Below are 22,015 nucleotides of genomic sequence, written 5' to 3'. Positions count from 1 at the left end.
TCACCATCAAATATTACAATAAAAATACTCTTTCCGTTATTATAACTACTTAAATTTCATTACAATTAGCACATTTATTCATTAGATTAATCTTTTCGTAAATACTCAATAATTATTTTTCAACATCTTGCCAGATCAATATTATTATATTTGTATGAATGAATATATTGTATAACTACTAAATTTATTCTTTATTCTAATCATGGCACCTTAGGCTCAGAGCAACCGTACACTGAGCTTTGAAAACAGATGTATTTTAGGAGTAACGAAGAGATAAGAGAACGCACCTAGCAGCTTCTCATTACGCTGAGAGTGAAGAGGCAACTTTGGACCTGGCTCGGCCACGTGCTGCGGATGCCAGAAGAGAACTTCATCCTGGCTTGCCTATTTTTTAAGCTAACTGGATTTAGGCGTCCTGAAAGGCCGCTAAATACTATCTATAGATTGTACACGGTGAAGCTACGGGGTGCTGGTTTCACCTGGAACGACGCAAGAAGACTGGTGAGCGACAAGGATTCTTGGAGGCGCCGCGTGGTGTATATATGCTCCAACTAAGGGGCGGATATGGCCGAAGAATAAAAAGAATATTCTTTTGAATATTATTTTGTAAATATATTTTTAAGTATGGTAGAGTAATATTATTTTTTATTACTAATTTTAGCTTTTTTTGTTTTCCAGTTGATTTCAACCTGGGAGCTGGACTTCAACAGAAGCATGTTCGTGATTGGCACGACACCACATCCACCCTGGACATCTTTTCCACCAATAAGTTGGGGCCCCGGCTCAACATCTTCATCAATAATCTCCACTGGTATACCATCGGGGAGTCCGAAGGCTACTGTATCTACTTCGCAGTCTCAAGCTTTGATGCCAGCTTGGGCTCAGGCTTCATGGGTGGCTCTCTTTACGGGGATGCTTTTCGTCGCTATTAGTGGAAACTCTATCGTTATGTGGATTGTTATTGGTAAATATAAATTATAATAATATTATCATTCTTTTATTTACTAAAACACAACAAGAATATACATATACATTACTGAGAATAGTCGCAGAAATAATATATAGAAAAAAAATCAAGAGCTATCGTCGAATAGTAGTATTCGAAAAATATAGACATATCGTATGCAGGGTAACTGTTTTATCCATTAAGTTAGCAAATCAAAAGTTATTCATGGGATTAACTTATAATACTTAAGTAACTTATTGATACTTTTTCTCTGGTTATTTATGTTGAAAATTTGTAATATTATACATACGAGAATAAAATAATTTTATTGTAATTTTTTTCATTAAAAATATAATATTATAAACATAATATTATACCAAACCTAAATCAATATAAATAAAAAAGTAAAACCCAGTTTTTTAAATCAATATTTTTTTTAAATTAGACACATACTACGATAGAGTGATGAATTAAATTCAGTAAATTCTAATAACATAATAATAATGCTGCAACAAAAATTCTACTTAATTGATTTAAGTTTTGTACGTATTTAGTACTGATGGATTCAGTGTGCATTTGCCATTGGTGAGTCCGAATAGTGTCTCTAGATACCGAGAGACGAAATCCGGATCTAAAAAGAAATACTAAAATAGAATAATCCAAAACTTAAATCATTTTGAATTTCCTTTGAAATGCCATCAGGTACCCTGAGTCGATAGTATTAATTTTAACAAAATAATACTCATACAAACGTGAATGCCCATTTTAGGCCAGTCGTTTTTATTTAGATTACGTAAATTTTTTCTCTTTTATGTTTTAGACACAATATATTGGTGAATCAAAATAATTCAAAGTGTAAAAATGATCATTTATTATATCGCTTATAGTCGTACACTCACTCAGTCAGATATGCATAAGATACGCAACCGATAAAATGGTAAAATAACTTTTTAACTTTACTTTGTAAGTTGTCATTGATCTGTGTTATTATAATTTAAAAAAAGTTTGTTAACAATATACTCATCAGAAACTTTTTGAAAATTTACCCGTAGAATGAGTCTTATAATGAAAAGTTTGTGAATATTTATTTTAGATAGTCAGGCTTCATTTCACAGTATCCAAAAATATTAAAATTAAAGCGTTTTTATAATAATAAAATGTAAACCAAACTTTTAAAGCTTTTTTCGTTGTAAAAATTCTAAAACCACTTTTGGATAGTCGATGCAGTACTTATTAATAACATAATGGAATATATTCTGTGTAATCTATTAACGTAATAAAATTCTATTTATTGACAAATTTGTATTTTAAATCCATCAATTTTGTAGATTAAGTAGATAATAGGTAGGAAAATGTGTTTTACAATTTTATTTATTTATCCTCCACGCCAAGTATTTGAATATTCAGTAAATTATATTCTATTAGGTACCTTCTTGTTCATATGCTATCTTATAAACAAATATTGACAATATTTTTTTTATATCATGTTGTATTATTCATCGCAGCTGTAAAAAATGACTCTATTTTAATCGAAACACCGACATAGATTATTCAGTCAAAAGTGTCAAAACATATTTTTTCTTCCTTGACTTTACTCTTTAGCAGTAAGTAAATATTTCTCGTTTTGAACGATATAGTTACATAATTCAAAAAATGTTTAATTATAAAGAAAAAATATGATTAGGTTAGGTTAAGTTATGTTGGGTAAAGTTATCTTACATTTGGTTGAGTTTATAGAACCATTATTTTGAATTGGTACTGCATTGTTATTTTTTTTTTTTGTTACCATGAAGGAGTGTACATATGTGTGCAATCCACATTTCAAAAGCCTTTATTTTAATACATATTACAAGAGTTTAGAGTCTATAACTATACAATCACCCCTTTCTAACATACTGGAAAAGAATAATAAATTTGATTTATCTTCAGTTATCATAAATCATTTTTATGTCTTCAGTAGTCATTGTTTTTAGTATCAACACTTCATATAATTATTAGGATTCAATATTAAAAAGTAAATCACGCAAAACTGATAAATTTAAAACAAGTTAGGTAGTATCTGGGTGAAGGTATCTTTCTTAGAATATTAATAATATGCTAAATTAATATTCTATGAAATATATCATAAAAATTACCTATAATACGAAGACATCAAAAATATTTTTTTATACTTACACCACTATTCTACCAGATATTTTCCTATTTAATTATTCCAGGTATCCGCAAAATTAATAAGGCTTCGCGAAAAGTCATACAGAACTGGATAAGCGAACACGGCCGTACTTCAATTCTACTGAATTGAGTAGAAAATCCAATTCGTGAACTGTTTATGCAGTATACTACAAAAACTTTACTTAACTTATAAGATACCCCACTCAAAGTTTCATGGTATAAAGTTTTAGAATTCATTATTGTTTTTATTGAATATGTCATATAAATCAGCTGTTTTCAACTGCCAGACCATAAAAACTGTCTGCTTTCTTTGAGGAACATACTAGTAGCTACGTGTATTATTATGGTATATTTCTTAATAATTATGGATCTTGTACTGAAACGAATCGTTGTAATGAATTTATAATAAAACTTAAATCTTCAACTAAAAGGACTAAATGATATGGCATATTATGAAACAATTAATATAATATTATGATGGAAAAAACATCAGAAAGAACACGTGTTTTCTTTTCTGATACGCAATTATTTTATTATTTGCAGTCTACTTTCTCGAGAACAAAATATCTTCTTCTTCTTGGTTCACCTTGGAGTTTCATCATCTTCTGAGTGATCAAGGCTTTTCACCTCTCTCGATTCTCTGTTTTTCTTAGGGCAGAGTGAAGGCTGTCTCCAGTCAGCTACTTCACTTGGTCGCTCTAACGTATCGATGTTCTTTCTCTGCCTCCCCTTTACAAGAGGCTACTCAAAACCCACAGTCGTTTTAGGTTATTGGATCTGTGCCGAACAATTTGTTTAAGAAACTGCATAATGCGTCAGACAAATATAAAATGAACAAAATATAAACTGTAATAAAGTACGGCAGTCAACATGGTTATAACCAGGGCTTTTTTGTAATGTAACGCGGTGGAACGGCATTTCGGCACCTTTTTTCATGGTATTTTTAACGTTTCAAAATCAATTAGACGGAAAAATGTTTGCGCTTACACAATACAAGTTAATTTTCTTGAATCATCTCATATGAAAATACAGAGGTATCTGAAAAACTATCGCGTTTGATATATTATGCACTGAATTCTTTTACCTAATGATGAATCTAATTATTACCCCAATAAGAGCTTCGTTGAAGACCAAAACAGTTTCGGGACTTTTGTTCAGTGGAAGACATTCGGCCATAAACTCTTACACTAAGAAAAGAGATTTGCCAGACGAAAATTGGACTGATCTTTAGAAATCATCATGGCCCCACAAGGGGGGGGGGTGACAGGGCTCTAGCCTGGAGAATTGACTAGATAAGTGAAATAAAAGCACATCAGAAACTTGCTGTAATCGTAAAAAAAATCGCCTGGGGCGCTAATTTCCTACAGGCTTATTAACGTTTTAAAATATGTGGTTGTGTAATTGCATTTTTTTGTTAATTTGTGTTGATACACTGAATACTCTTAATTTTACCTCGTAAACCATTTGAAAATAGGGGGCCCGCCAAAGATCCTGGACTAGTGGCCCGCTTCAGGATGTGGGGGGCATGGAAATCACTATATACTTTTATTCAAATAGGTATATTATGTTTGTACAATTTTATTTTTTACAACTTTAGTTGTTTATTTTGTATATGTTTGTTTGTTTAATTTTTTATGCGCTTCGTGGCATAGGAAAAGTGGCTTTAAATGATATTTGAATATAGTTTTCTTTAGTAGGTAAGATGTTTGGCAAGAAGTGAGTTCCGGCACCTTTGTTAAAAAAAAGTCCTGGTTATGACTATTAATAGTATTAATGGTGTTTGGTAAAAAGCAAGAAAAATAAATTTATCTGAGAAACCAAACATACTTAATCCAACGATTTAGCGAATTTTCCATACCTTCTGAAAAATATAACTGTAGCTATGATTCCTGATTCCACGTACTGAACCAATTAATTATTTAATTTTGTTTCTTGACGAGACTTGAATCAGTAACTACTGGATTCCTCGCCAATGTGATTAACAAATTAATCAATTACGAAGAAATCAACTATTCGTAGTAGTTTTACATGAGATTCTTATCAAATTGCGTTATGTATAGCTATCAGATTTTGTGTTTTAAATCAAGGCTCGATTAATAAAAGAAATAGTTATACATTTTTACACATTGACAACACACAATGTTATATTTTGTAAAATAATACTATTCCTATTTTAACAGTTTTAATTGACCAAACAAAAGAGGTTACTAAATTTCGGTAAACTGTATCCTCAAGTTGGAAATGTTGCACTTGTCCTAACGTTGTTAAAGATCGCAGGTATATATTATATTATTATACACATCACAAACATATTATTTAAAAGCGGATATAGAAATTAAATTACTACAATTGATGAAAATATCAAATTTGATTTAGGTATGAGGAAGTGAGATGGAATAAGGAACAGGCAGGGTAGGTTTGTTTGACTCCAATAATAAGAAGAGTGATGCGTGAATGAAATGAACCCTGGTTTTATTATCTCCTTCCAAATAAATATCAATTTAATTATTACAGGTAAGTTTACAGATTTATAATTTAGCTGAGTGAAATCACGTGTATGAGTTCTTGTGAATTGCGAAGCCGACCAGGCGAAGTTGAACGATGACCTTACGGTTAAATCGTTGATAACTGACTGACAATATTGTTTTCATGTACTGGGTGTTTTTATAGTGATTCGATACAATAGAAAATGCTGTTATCACTACTTGAATATTTTGATAATCATGTTTTGTTGTGTAATGCATAGCTTGTTTGTAAATTATAAATAATTGATTTTAATTTTGGACAATTAAGCACTTTTTTATTATTAGGCACGATTGATTTTCATATAAACAATTTTGTGCATATCATGATAAATCGTGTGTTACATTATAAATAATTGATTAATATAATTATTGAATTATTTTTCTAAATAAGCTTTCTGTTAAAAATTGATTGATTCACATAAATCGCTTGTTCTGCTATTTCAACATTATTATGTTGCAAGATACATTGTAATTATAAATTATTGGTTTCCTGCCAAGTCATGTAGGTGGTAGGGTATTGACCTCACCAAAGGTACAAGTAATTTATAAAATTACTCACAAATTATTTCAGATTGGTTATAATAAATTAAATTAAACTTTTTGAAAGGAATTGTAATATTATGTGTACAATACTGAATTAATATTTGAGTTTACATAAGCATACAAAAAAATATTTCCAATTATGTACGTAATATACTCAGCAATATGTACCTACGTCCCACATAATATAAAATTTGACTTCCGTTCATTATTTTTAAACATGAGCAGTCTTGACTATAATAAATTTGAAACAGCATCGATTCAATAAAACCATTATACCGATATACTTTCAATATTTCTTTTTTCAACCAAAAAAATCAAGACCCAATGTCACTACTATAACTCAAATCGTTTATCCTGAAATTTCAATCCATTAAAACCGGATGGTAAGGTATATTATAAAATTAATTTTATCAAAAAAAAAATAAGAAAACCTTTGATACAATATAATACTCGTAATATAATCACTTGACTTCACATAATATTATAGAGATTTTTATATGTGGTAAATACCAAAAAATAAACTCATTTTATAAATTATTATGATTATCAAGTAATGAATGAATTTTCTACCATTATTTTTTTAAATACATTATGTACTGTAATACTCTGACATTAAGTTAATTTAGGGCTAAAAACTCGTCATGATTTCGATTCATGGGTTACATACCTACATTGATAATGACTACTTTATTTAAGGTTTGTATGATGAAAAAAAAAGATGGGAAAGCTACATTTTTATATCGGATGCCTATTCCTGTTAACATGGTTGTAGAGCATCTAACCTCATTTCATATTATAAGAATGTGAAAGCGCCTAGGTCTAAGATAGGTCACCTTTGCTGGTGGATAGCGCGTCTTGCGAAAACAACACGAATTTCAAACAAAAGTCAATATATCAACCATGATTACCTAATAATTATAATAATACATTGATTCACCCGCGTTATGATGATAGTATTACTAATATCTAATAATAAGAATTCGAAGTTCTCAAAATTCCATATTTTTAATAATGCATTCTATATTCCCAATTAAATTACTTGTGTTGTTTGTTGAATACAAAGTGGTTTACGTAAAAATTACAAATAATGACGTTAATATTTTTGTAATAGTAATTACGACTTTCTAATAGTAAAGTAAACCAGTCAATATAATTAATTTATTTTTTAAATATATAGTATACACATACTTATTTATTTTCTCAATCGGTGACTTACGTTATATGAAAATAAAAATGATATAACCATAAGACTCAATAAAACTATTTAACTTTACAGTACCTACGTAAATAACAAAAATCCGGACGATATAATATTTTCCCATATTCTCGTTATTTCAATATTATAGAAAAAATAAGCTGGTTTTGACGTTGTGTTTTTTCTTATTAATCTGTATTCGTTTATCTTGCTTTTTATTTTAAATAAATCTGACTAACAGAAAACGACACGTGTCAAATACTTTTGAATTTTGTCAATATCGACAGATATTTTATTCAATGCTTAACCAAGAAGAAAATGTGTGAAATGCGTTTTTGCATATTTCAGAGTTCAGCCATTTTATAATAAATATATTATTCAAATTAAAATTGATTCATTTTCAAGAAGCAAACATTTTAATTTATACGCTTAAAGGAGAGTCCATTGCTACTAAATACGTCTAAATAATGAATATTTGTTATCATAGTTTTTACGATAATCGAAAGAAGTATAATACAACGACATTTTAGTGATACAAATACTTATAAATACAATTAAATCGGAACCTAAGTTGTGAAATGAATAAACAATATACTGTAAAGACTTTTGTATATGTAAGCAAATTATTTGAATTTAAAAAATCTTATTTTATTCATATGTTTTATGGAGTTACCTAATACACATAAAAATATCAGACAATTTTAAAGTGCTTGCTTCATATTCTGTCATTACTAGGGAATCCAATCCCGGGATCCCGAATCCCGGGATCCCGGGATCCCGAGCTATTTTCGATACCTATGAATCCCGGGATTGATAAACATAATCCCGGGATTTCGGGATTGATTTTTTTATCAATTTTTATGGAAAATATAACAGAAAAAATACTTTTAATACAAAATAACTATATTAGAAATAAAATGAGTTTGAATGAAGTTTGATGTGTAGGTTGCCGATTCATTTTATTTTTTCACATAGATTATTAAAAATGAGAAAGATTGGTAAAAAAAACAATGCTTCGCACTTTTAACAAAGTAATTCCACCATGATATCATACGTTTTACGGCAGTTTCATATTTGGCTGACTAATTAGATTTATGAAGCGGAAAGGCCATAAGTACGCCATGATTATTTTTGCTTTACTATTTTAAATCTCGCTGATCTATTCATTATGTCTTTACTATCAGAAATAGCAATCTCATATTAAATTCACATTATTATTTATATTACAATATTATTTACTCCATTAAACTTTTGTATTTCCAAGATTTAACGTATACAATATTAACAATAAATGTCTTAAATAGTATAAATTATACTAGATTTATTTTTGACCAATTTTATCAATGTTATTTGTAAATATAAAAATTTTATATTAACAATGGAAAAAAATCCCAATCCCGGGACCAGTCCCGGGATCCCGGGATTGTCAAATTGTAATCCCGAAATCCCGGGATCAGAATTTTGGCTCGGGATTGGATTCCCTAGTCATTACCATTACTAAAACTACCTTAGTACTGAACTTCATCTTAAGACATTGGAATAGAAAAAAAAAGTATAAAATAAGTTAAAATTTGAGACATAAAAAAGGGTTTTGAGAAAAACATATAAAAAATAAAAACATATTGTTGGGAATAATGGATCGTTTAGAGGATGTTAAATTATGAACATGGTTTTCTTCATATGATTAACTTTATTATTATCATCATCATGAATAATAATGTACAGAGTAATAGATTACATTGATTATGCGACCGTTACAATAGACCTTCGATTATACACTGATGTCACGCCGGACACTCAAGTGAACATTTAACTGTAATTAGTATTAATTAGTATTTAGCATTGGCGGACAGCCAGTGCCGTAGTTAAACGTATTAATAATATTCTTATATACTTATAATATTTAGTTATGTTATTATATTAGACGGCTATATATCAACACATATAAAGCATGTTTAGCAAGTGATTTAAATACCTATATCCTATCACATGAATTTATTAAACAACATGTACTTAAAGTCATACTTTTTTGACAATAACTAAGTAGATTCATTCAATAAAAATTGTTTGAGGCAATAAATATAACATTGCAGTTTTATCTTTCTCCTAAACAATATTACAGGTATTGCTACTGTCGGGTGTTTTAGAATCAACGAGAGTTTATTGTGTTGTTCTTGAGCATTTATTTTGCGTCATTTATATACTCATAACATACCTATATGATGAGTAAACGACATGATAAAAGAACATTCACGTAATGGTAAGAACGCCTGTGTCAAAATAATAATGCGATTTGTTAAATTCATTCACTACCGGATGCTACAAGCCGAAATCGGTTTTGACATTTTCCAACATTTGCTTACCTTCAAGTCTGTCTTTACCTACTTTCCTTCAGTATTGGACTCCCACGGTATTCAACACAACTTAATAGTATCCTTAAATCATGTACTTTGTTCTTATTTTAACTTTTGAGTTAACGATGTCCCGTAGAGATAGGCAGGTCATGCGTTGCATATATCTACTTAGTAAAATAGTCATAGGGTGACAAATAAAGGAACAAATACAAATATTACAATGTTTGAGAGTACCTATCAACATATTGGTATAAACATAATTGAAGCATACACATCTTAACAACATAACTATCATTCTATTGTAATATCCATTGTATAAAAGTGCGGCCACACCGGCAACAAGTCGCGCGACAACTCGTTAAATTTTACGATAATTATCATAATTGCTTAAGAAATTTTACGATAATTATCATGCTTATCGTAAAATTTAATGAGTTGTCGCGCGACTTGTTTTCGGTGTGGACCCGGCATCAGATATTGTAATGGCGGCTTATCCCACATGTAAAATATACAGAAGAGTGCCTCAAAACCTGTCAGTGCTACAGACGTCCACCTACCTAAAGTCATCACTGCTTGAGAATAAATTTCGTGGAAATGCTCTAATTTTCAGTAGATGATAATATGTATGTCAATTTAATGATTTTGGTGAAGGTATAATATATCTGCTTAGGATAGCCAAAAATAATTAATATTATAGGTAAATAGGTACCGAACGATTTTCAGACAATTTAAAATAAAAACTAAATGGGACGGTATTCTAAATTTGCTTAATAAATGGCGGCACTTTGCATAAGGACATCACTGCTTGTAATTGTTGTTGTTATATTATGCTCGTCTCTACTCTGACTGAATTTAATTGATTGATCCTAAGCCCGCGCACCCATTGATTCCGTATATGATTGCGTTTGTATGCGTCTATCCCCCTCTAAATCTCGCATAACCATACCGCACCGCCTGTTTTCTAAATTCTGTATAATAGGGTCAAATTCCGACGGCCTGGCGTTGTAGTATGCACAAGTTGTAAGATCTCACATATAACGCTTTGGCCAAAATGAGCCTTGCACTATTTATATATTCTAGATAAGATGTAAGAATCGATAATGAACATATATTAATATCTGTATGCTTGCTTGACATCTAATCATATTAAGTAGATTGGTTGGTACCTACAGCGATTTTTTCAGAAACGTCAATATTTACATTAAGCTTAACCGTTTATTAAGTAGTCATTATATTGTATTATTTTTAAAAAGGTGTGTTGATTACTAACGGTAATAATATGTTACCTCGTAAAGTGAGCTCACGCAACTAAGGATGTCAGAAAAATGTCTATACTACGACATTTTTTCTTTTCTTATGATACGAATATTATTTCTTTCGACATAATTATTGAGAAACAATTTTACGCTGGTTTTCAAATATTTCAATACCGATGATTTCTTCAATCTTGCAATTAAAAAAAACCTCTCGTATACAATGATAATTATTACTTGACAATTACAATTATAGATACTTATAATAATATATTTTACTTTTGATACAATAATAATATTACAAAATACTCTTCTTATTATACTAATACCAGTAGCAATACTTTATTTCGATCCTGTACCGAGACCTTTTTTTCTTTTGATTTCGACAACCCTAAATTCAGGCTACAAACTTAGGCCATGGGCTTTAAGGTGTGTTTTAACATTGTATACAACTGAGTATCACATTGATAGATGGATTAATAATCAACAATCTTTTATAATTCAAACAATGTATAATACTACATTTTAACGATGAAATATAACTTATTTAGTCAATACGGTATTAGTTATAAATCAAATCTATAAATATTTGATTCTTTAATGTTGAAAATAAATCAATTTAAAAAATCTCAACAAAAAAATTATAGGAAAACAGGTAGGTAATTTACTTTAGATAGCATTCTTTATAAGTATTAATTTTCTTGAATCTAAGATGAATCAATAGCCCATTCAATAAGATTTAAATATTGATTTAAATAATAACTCCAATTTATATCAGTAGGTTGTATTCTCAAGTCATTTAAGTGGTTTATTTATTTATTTGCATCATACAAATCTTGTCGTACAAAGTATTTATTATAAAATAATATTGAATTTTATGTATATTTAAATGAAGTACAATATGTAAAATGGTATAATATATTTGTTATACGAATTGGAGCTTTATCTGAAAATAGTTTTATCATTTACCTACCTAAATAGAATATTTTCTGCCAAACTTATTTTCCACAAAGTTTTTTTAGTAAAAAATAATGCTCATAAAAGTGCCGTAATCATCTTTTTGAAATGAGAAAAAATATTGTTTTGAAGAAGATGTAAATATAAGCAGAATAAACGCTATGCTATTATGCTTTATTCTGGCATTACTCGTATCCTAATGCCACACAATTTATTATACAGGATAATAAAAACATGCTGGACAAAGGTCTTTCTAAGTCGTATTTTATTTTTTTAATGATAAGGATAATTTATGAACGTGTTTTTTTAAATTTTAAATAAAAATCTGAAATATTTTCCATTCATTTATTTCACTTTTTTCCTGTTTTATAAAAATTTCTTTAATAATTCAACTAGCAATTATGTTGTATTACTTTATTAAAAAGATTTGGATTTTCCGGCTTCTAAATAAATCCATCTTCAGATCAACCCAACAATAACTAAACTTAGGCAGTAAATGTTTATTCAATAATGACTACAGAGTATGCAGGGTGGGGGGTGTCTTTGATGGGATGCTTTTGATTGTTATTAAATTCTTATATGAAATAAGTAAATAAGTGTGAAATATTTTATTTTAAGTAACTTAATATTCATGCCAGTGAACGCTTATACCATATGAAAATAATATTATTTAGATAAATAATATCATACACACTATTCTTGTATTCTTACAAACGTGAAATTTTTTTAACGTAATTTAATAAGAATAACACAATTTTTATCAACTATATTATCTTACTCTAGTTTCTTTTTTTTAACCATTTTAATCCTGTTGCCATCAGTCATTAACGTTTAGTCTATTCCATTGTTCTTCTGTACACCTATCAAGCGCATTTTAGCATGATTCCTATCTGTTAAGTTTGACTATACCATGCGCCGAAAGGAGATCCGTATCCAAAATATTATGACTGCATTCTGTCATGGGGCTTAATAATATCGTTGTTGCCATATAATTTTATGAATAAAAAAAATGTGAAAACAATTTATTAAACATGCGATATCTTTTTACTATGCCAATAGAATGGTAGTAAGATGATAGATTCTTTGAAATAATGAAAATAGTAGGTAGATACTACAAAAATTTATTTAGCATTTTCAATTAATTCTTGTAACTGTAAATTTTTTGACAAAGTATTTAGTAGTGTTTCTTAATTTTAGAAGTTATAGGTAGAATATAATAAAATGTATACGAGGAAATAAACATGCATTGAATACTCGTAACTAATGTGTTTATAGTTTACAGAGCACATTGAACATATTGGTTAATGTACAAACGTTTGATTACATAGAAACATCGATATTATCGATCCTTGTGACTTCTAGAACGTATATCAAAAGTCTTAATTTTTTGCATATGGATCTTCTATGGGCGTCTGGTCTAGAGGTGAAAAGAATCGAATCCTGGCAGATGCAGTATAATAAAATTTATCATTATGACTGACATTACCCACATCCATTCAGAATATTTTAATAATGCAACATATTTTATACAATCATTTTCAGTATTCCGACCATGTCCGATCCTAATAGGACCATATAGGCCTCCACCGAGTGGAGGTTTGTATTAACAAATTACGTTTTTACAAAAAATGGATGTTAGCCACTTACTCAGCCTATTAGGTCCATACTCTGACTCATACATAAATTGAAAAACAGTATGTGTGCTTGCCAGACCCAGGATTCGAACCTGGGACCCACGACGATATAGGCCGTTATTTTAATAATAACATAATACGTAACTTAGTTAGTTAGTAAATAATATGTACTTAATGACATTTATAATGTATTTTTTTTCAGCTCATCGGCGAATGCGATCTGTCACCAACTATTTTCTAGTGAACTTGAGTGTTGCTGATCTCCTCATGGCTGTTCTGAACTGTCTTTTTAACTTCATATACATGCTTCACAGGTCAGTAAAAAATATTAATTAAAATACTAAGTATAAAATTATTTTGTATTAAAAAAACTACTCAATACAATATCTGGCAGAAATTCTTCGTATTAACCTGTCTTTTTAAAAGTGTAGAGTTATAATATACTTTAATGTATTGTTTGTGGATTTTTCTGTTCTTTTACTGTGGTTATTCATCTAAGACTAAGTAGTCTTATTACAAAGTGTTTAATTGATACGTTTGTTATTTTTTTTACTCGGATAACTCATTTTGGGCTAAAATATTTTCGATAAAAAATCAACCACAGTGACAACACGTATTGGTGCAACACTAAAATTTAGACAGAACGGGGTTGCCAGCAAGAAAACTATATTTCTGAACAATATTGCACAATATTAGCATATGTAACCGTCAACTCACTGACAGTGGAATTTAAACTTATTCGTAAAATAACAAAAATATGGTTATTTTGTTGCAATTTCAATAAATAATTTTATTAAAAAATATTTTTTTTCGTTATTTAATACTTTGCCGGAGGCGCACAAGCGTCCTAGGGTCCGCGGCTTAGAACCCTTTATCTAATTCATGGTTTCCCAATCATCAATAATATCACCACTTTAATTAATCCGTCTCAATAAAACAATGTTTTTTTCACCATCTTCGGTCTCTTTTATATAATTGTAAATGACAACTGTAAAGTACATAGGTACGAGTACCAATATTTTTTTTTAATAAATCGATAGTTTTTTTGTTTTTATTTTTTTTATTGAACAGATTTTTTTAGCTCTGTTTATTTTCAAGTATCTTTGTCAACATCATAATAATTTATTTGCTATATTATATGTAGGTACTTATTAATATTTTTTATTACGTTCACTTATTATAAATGTTGACTACGAGGTTATATAGTGTTAGATTCTTGTGGCATTGATACCGTTACTTTTAAATGACACTAACGTTCCAAAGTAATTCCGTTACGACCACAATGCCAGAATAATCTATCCATCCTCTATCTCATTATGTATAAAGTATCTACAATAACAAAAAATCAATATAATGTGACTAACAAAAAGAACAAAAACCCTGTACAAAAGCAAGGGGTATTATGAAAAAAAACGGATACAAAATAAAATGATAATTAGGTACTTACCTAGTAAATTTATTTCCATGAGTCACTGTTGTCTATTTATCGCATACACAAAAATATACTAAATTTAAAACTAAGATATTGAAATATGGTTGATACGCTATAAACAGTTGTCATCTAAATTATAGGGAACAAAAATCAAAGGGGTTTACCTTAAAACGTTTACCCCAGCAACTCCCTAACCAATTAAATAATATTGAAAAGATAAAAATATTATGCAGTTAGATAACATGTACAAATGAAAGCTCAACCCAGTTGCAGTAGAATAGAAAAGGTAAGACGGGAACTAATACATTTTTAAGTACATTCTCTTTGACCCCACATGTCGCTCCATAATTTATTCTCATGCTGCATATATTACTGCGGTATGATGTATTGGTCAAAACAAACAAAAGAAATACATTACTACCATGTCACGTAAGAGCACGTGATCTCATAATAAGTTCACACCGCGGGCAAAATGTGTGCAATGTTGTTTTACTTGGTATTTAAATTTTGAGCATTAAACTAATGGTGAAAGTTAGCAAAATCTGACAAAACCACATTAGGTTACCTCACGGATATCTTGCTCTCATGTATCTTTGATTTTAATGGTATTGGGAGGGTAGAAATGACAGGTAATTGACAGAATATTTTTGTAGGTTATTAGTTTTTATTATAGAATATTCCGATTGTTATGGCATATGGGTTTAATTAAGCGATGTGATGATTATGTGTTTTAGCATTAGTCGTCTATCACAATAAAAACAAAAAAAAAATCTTTTTACTTACACCTTATAATTTAATAACCATTATCATCGGTTTGATCTGCCTTAGTGTGATATTTATATTAACAAATGTTGAAAATTATTGAAGATAATAGTATGATTAATAATTAGATACAAAATGCTAAAAAGAAGCATCCGCTAAGAAATTATTTATTTTAAATATAAGATATTTTATATATGTACAGCAAACATAGTAAGTATATTATTGCATTACTATAAGTATATATATGATGAATATATATGACTTTGTCGTCAGAATGATATACAATATTAACAATACCTAATAAATGTAACATTACATAATGTGAAACATAAATTTTGATAATGAATACCAAATGATATACCTATTTTATTAAATTTAAAAAAGTGCTGAATATCAATATTTAGGTAATTAATTAATTTTTTATCCGAGACTGAACATGTTTTTTTATATATCTATTCATTTTTCATAGAAAACATTATAACAGTTCTATCCTATTTAAAAATTGAAATATTCTATTTCAAAATTGACAGAATTTTACAAACCAATCAAAAGATGTATCTTTGATTTCTACCGGGTCGAGAATTTTTCTATTTTTTTTTTCAAAGCTCATATTGCTAAGGCTTTTTAAATTTATATATTTGCAATTTAAATATTCATATTAAGAATTTTCATGAAAACTAAATTCCAATATTCACTACATGAGGCGGCTCTCATGGTGCAGTGCGTAAGGTGCTGGCCTTCCACCCGAGAGTTCATGGTACGATTCCCGGTGAGGACACAATACAAACCTGGGTATTTGTGATTGTTCACAATTACTAACAACCACCTTGTACGAAACAGCAAGGTCATGGTTATTAATAATTCAAAAAAAATATTTACTACACGGCTAATATTAAATAATTAATCATCTATGGGTTAAATCGATTGGGCTGAATATTGTTTACCAACTAATATTTTTGTGTAAGCAAATAATGGTGCACAGATTTTTGAAAACTTAACTGGACTAGAAATAATTTCAAAACATCTTAATGACATTGATTTTAAACTGAGTTGACGCTTGAAACCATTCTAGCGTTAATTAATTGTTAGCGTGAAATTAACTTTGATGAGTAAACTGTCGTGACGTTGCATTGTTTTGAAAACGAAGGCACCCTTACATAGCAAATGAATCAGGTCAAATGTGTTTCTGTTGTCAAAAGATAGTTATGTTTCGCATTTCAAAATAAATTCACAGGACGAGAATATTTGTTCCGATATACTAAATTTACTAATATGGTATTATGACTAAATCTACCAAAGCTCTATTTGACATAAACAAAAAGGTTTTCTGGTTATACAAATATTTTTATTTTTGAATCAATGTTTTTAAACTAAAAAGTAGAGTTAAAAAATATCATGGATACATTGTTATGATAACAAAAATTGTAAAATACTATGTAATAATACTTTAAATTATATTTTTCGTATTCTGTAGCTATGTAATATTATAATATATATCCCACTCTTATTACAATTATCTTTAAGAGCTAAGTCTTAAAAATCTTGTGTTTCTGTTTTCTTTAAGTTTGTCCATCGTCGACACTCCCCTGGATAAAACTATAATCGTATTTTTTCTACTCTTTACTACTAAAATTCATGCTGTTATGTGTATATGATACAATTATTGATTATTATTTTTCTAGTAACTCATAGTAAATAGTGCTTAAGCCGCCTTAAGCTCAGACACTATTTCACATCTCCTGTATTTAACTTGGTGACCGAATATATCCTGGGGTTTCCACTCGTCTACTAATATGTACATATGATAAACAATAAAGCACTTCACCCATATAGTGACATCATGTCACTATAAGGAAACACGTGGGATATTTCAATATGACGTAGATATTAATTCAGAATCTTCAACGCAGTACTAAACATTTTTTGAGCTTTTGTATTTCTTCATCAACCTATCTATATATAACTTAATTTTCCTTATGGAAGGTTCGGTCTTTGATTTTATTTTAAAATATACCGATGTCTTAAGAAATATTTCAACACAAAATACAGTAAACCCTATTAAATTTCCTAAAAATAGAATCAAAAATCCTCCCTCTAAATGTTCTAATGAAAGTCGTATATCGTTATTTTCATCTTCAAATTCGTATTTTTTAGTAGCTTCTCGTTGTACTGCAGCAGTTTTTCTCTTTGTTACAACTGTAAAATCTGTATTCCATTTATTCATTAGGCCATTAGCTTTTATTAAAGAGATTTGGCTGTTAAACATTTCTAATAATGGGAATCCTTTAGGCGTAATAATTTCCATAGGGATCGAAAAAAAGTTACTAGTGAATGTGTGAAACATTGGGGCACCGGAATCGTCACTGTATTCACTTCGTTTTGATGATACATCTTTAAGAAACATTCTACTAGCTAAAACAGAAAAGTTTCTATCCACAGCTACATAATGCAAAGCGTCATGTATATTTTCTATATTTATATAACCACGATGTAATTGTAAATCGATATACTCAGAAGAATTTTCAAATAAATCTCCAAGTTCTTCAAAGCCTCCAAATTTTAAACCACTGTCCAGTAATTCTTTTATTGAATCAATATTAGGATGATAACTTGTATTTGTTAATACCATTATTAACTTCGTTTGATAACTTGTTATTAAAATTATAGCGTAAATGGAAAAGAATACGAAAAATATTTTAACAGAATCATAAACTGGTTGCATATAAGCTACGCCTCCTAAGTTGACACGCAGCGTATTGAACGCGCAGTGTACAATTGATCGGTTATATGCCGATTCATTACTGAGGTTTGCAAGGCTAAACCAAGCAATTACGCAAACAATATAAATGAATCCACAAACTTTCCATAAGTCTTTACAAAAGATGACCACTAAAGCTCTCCATCGCGGAAGAGGAAGAGCACTTGGCGCGACCCACGTGTATGAATCTTGCATGTAAGAAATAGTTGCATCAAAGTCTTCATGGATATCATTATCAGGATATATTGCTCCTATTGCGATATCTCCCTCTTTTGATTTTAACCGAGCCATCATTCCAGTCCAGTCTGATTCAGAAGATTTATCTCCACGAGTTGTACTATTCGAATCAATCTCAACCATGAAGTTAAACTTATGTGCAATTGTATTTAAAAGTATGCTTTCTAAACCAGGAAAATTCTCTTCTGGTGAATTGATAAACGGCGGTTTAACAACTACTAATGTTTTAATATGGCATCCTTTTAAATTGGTGGGCACTTTCCCTTTAAAAAAATGTCTGTCATTTGATAATTTTCCATCTTTACATACGCCATAGAGTTCAACCGCGTCTTTAGTAATATCAGAATCGGATCCGCATCTTTTTGGTGGATTATAAGGATTCCAGCAGAACGCTTTAAAAGTTGATTGCTCTTCGATATCACGAAGAAATATCACGCCGTACAGAACAAAGTGGGACCACAAGTATTTTGACATCAATCTTGAATATATCCGTACGCGCTGTTTGGATTTCAATAACTTCGAGCATAGAACAATCGTATAAGCTCGAGGGTTCCACGAATCTAATTTTGATAGTTCATCAATTTTTTGTTTGAATATCATTATATTGTCAACTATTAGTACATAGTAATCTGCTTTATCAGCAAAAACATAAGATTTTTCAAGCTTATAGGCTGTCCTTTTATCAAAATCAATACCATTATTATTATCATCAGCTTCTGTCTTGCCCATTCTTGCTTCAATTGTTGGACTCTCAGTTCCCACCACCATTACAGTCCACAACGAAAGAGACTGGACCTCACTCATGAATAATTTTTCTATGTCGGCTCCTGGTGTAGTCATATTGAATGAATCTGTAGTGACGATCAATCCCGGTTTCTTTTCAAAGTAGCGTACAGCTAATGATATAAGGCAGTTTACAGCATTGTTTGTTACTGTGGGTCCTTTTGGATTTGTTTGGGTTTTTAACTGATACGTCGCAATTGACACAAACACATTTAATATTAAAATACTCTTTAAAATTAAAATCATTATTATAGTTATTTCTGACACTTTCAAAATGAATGACTAAATTTGGTTAAGTGGAAAAATACATTATCATAAACTTTCAAAAAGGAGCAGATTTCATTTTTGCCTTGGAAATGTTTTATATTTATTATACGTAACCGGATAATGAAAAATAATGCACAAACAACATAAAATACATTTATCTGCAAAAAACACTCAAATTAAGTTAGCTTAATATTTTTTTCTTAGTATGAAAGCAAAATGGATAGTTCTCTTTTAAGGATATCTAGTTTTGTCTTCCCATTATTATGTACGACTGTAATGCCAAATCAGGCGTGATATTATGTTTTCCAGCATATGGTTAGAGAAGAGCGTGATATCGATTGGGAAGTATCGTGTCACGGATAATATGTAAATAACAGCTTATAAAAATATTTTCCATGCGATTAGGCAATTTTTCTACATGAAATATAGGATGATTAAGCATACTAATATTATATTATAAAACACGATTATTAATTTTGTCAAAAATATGACAGATCGTAATTAAAATAAGCTGAATATGTTAAACGTAGAAATACACGCTATTTAAAGTTTTTATAAATATTTTTTAAGTTTTCAAATATATATTCATGAAAGAATAAGTAAAGTTATACGAACAATAAAATCCTACTAGGCATGTAAGAAAAAACTTTATAATATACCTAATGCTAATCGATGTATCTCATGACTTTTATAAACATTTTTTACAATATTCTTTTAAAAATATGTGGAACATAGGTCAGTACTTCACTTTAAAACTATATACATATTTATTACCATTTACTAACTGATTTCCCAGTAAAATTCAAGTTTACTGTTAGAAAATTTGGAGAAAGTCAGTGAGTTTGTCAGTGGCTTATATGCCCACAATGGCCGAGCGACTTGCGCGTCGGCTTATAATGTCATGGATCCCAGGTTCGAATTATAGGTCTGGCAAATACGCATATTGTTTTTAAATTTGTGTTTGGAATCAGAGTGTGGACATAATAGGTTAAAAAAAGTGGCTAACATCCATTTCTCGTAATAAAATTTTAATATAAACTTTCACTCTGTGGAAGCGATTTTACAACATTATATGACGTTGGAATCCGAGTAACTTTTAAAAAACATGCCAAGCTGATTCTCTTGAGGTTACTTTACCTTAGACATAACGAAAGGTTGTATAATTAGCTTTATATTCTCGTTTAGCCTACATACCTGGTGTCCGCCATTCATAAATATCTAGTCTCAAATCTTATCTTACGGGCATCACTATTCGCTAGCAAAAAAAGCAGGACTACCAGAATTCAATTTTTAAAAAATGTCATTTTATTCTGACTAAGTAGATTCATGCAATAATAACATAAGTTATTTACGTATCTAGTAAATATAACTAGTTTCACATCTTAAAAATAGTATTTTTAAAGCTGATATCATGGCAGATTGATATTATTAATTCTTCTTCTTGGTCGTGCACTCATGGCTAAGGATCGTGACCACATTTAAATTTCGCCATCCTTTGAGCGACCAAGACTTTCCATCCTTCTCGATCTTCCGCTTCTCTCAGGGCAGAATGGATGGTGCCCCCAGTCAGCTCTTTCACTTGGTCGCTCCATCGCGCAGACGCTCTTTTTCTGCTTCGCCTTCCCTGGAGGCTACCCAAAACTACCAGTCTCTCCAGGTTGCCCGGTCCGCGCCTGACAATATGTCCAAAAAACTGCAGAATTTTTCTCAGACATATAGTCGAGAGCTGTTCCTTTATTTTCAGTCCCTGGATGATTGACTGGTTCGTCCTGTGCTCCGTCCAAGAAATGCGAAGCATTTGGCGCCAACACCACATCTCAAAGGCATCAATTGCCTTCCGTTCTCTTGCCTTCAGGGTCCACGACTCGACTCCGTATAGGAATATCGAGACCACTAATGTTTGCACAAGCATCATTTTTGTGTCAATCAAAATTCCCCGATACTTCCATATAGTAGTAAGGCGTGTCATCGCACTTTTTGCAATTTGTGTGCGCCTTCTTATTTCCGCTTCGCATCCGCCCTTTCCACTGATGGTCGATCCAAGATATACAAACTCGTCGACTGTTTCGAGGTTTTGGAGTGTATTTGGTGTTGGTAGAAGGTTGGCCCGATCAATAACCATTAACTTGGTTTTATTCCTATTAATAAGGAGGCCGTATTTGCGACTCTCTTCCTCTACCCGGTGTAGCAGCTCTGA

At 30.3% G+C, this 22,015-nt stretch overlaps 2 protein-coding genes across 2 annotated transcripts in view; one reads left to right on the top strand and one right to left on the bottom strand.

Moving 5' to 3' along the window:
• The first annotated feature begins 867 nt into the window (after positions 1-867).
• The window catches only part of LOC147079244 (tachykinin-like peptides receptor 86C), a 63,283-nt gene continuing 42,135 nt past the window's right edge, over positions 868-22,015 (top strand). The window contains exons 1-2 of the mRNA XM_085949193.1: positions 868-964; positions 13,782-13,893. Of these exons, the coding sequence (XP_085805319.1) occupies positions 868-964; positions 13,782-13,893 (209 nt within the window). The remainder of the gene's footprint in view (positions 965-13,781; positions 13,894-22,015) is intronic.
• On the bottom strand, positions 16,768-20,964 carry LOC147079245 (uncharacterized). Its single transcript, XM_085955094.1, has 4 exons — positions 20,956-20,964; positions 19,464-19,644; positions 17,821-19,160; positions 16,768-16,776 (listed from the first exon to the last, which is right to left on the bottom strand). The coding sequence occupies exons 1-4, from the start codon at positions 20,962-20,964 to the stop codon at positions 16,768-16,770; spliced, it is 1,539 nt and encodes a 512-aa protein (XP_085811220.1).

This window comes from Rhyacophila brunnea, unplaced genomic scaffold (genome assembly GCF_057557595.1).
Source record: "Rhyacophila brunnea isolate RB1 unplaced genomic scaffold, BYU_Rbru_1.0 scaffold_10, whole genome shotgun sequence".
Lineage (NCBI taxonomy): Eukaryota > Metazoa > Arthropoda > Insecta > Trichoptera > Rhyacophilidae > Rhyacophila > Rhyacophila brunnea.
The sequence above is the reverse complement of the archived record's forward strand: the minus strand, read 5'-3'. Positions and strand labels throughout refer to the sequence as shown.

Coding starts and splice junctions, on each gene's coding strand:
- LOC147079245 (XM_085955094.1), bottom strand. Junction 19,161..19,463: donor AGCTGATGATAATAATAATG/GTATTGATTTTG, acceptor CAACTTTTAAAG/CGTTCTGCTGGAATCCTTAT.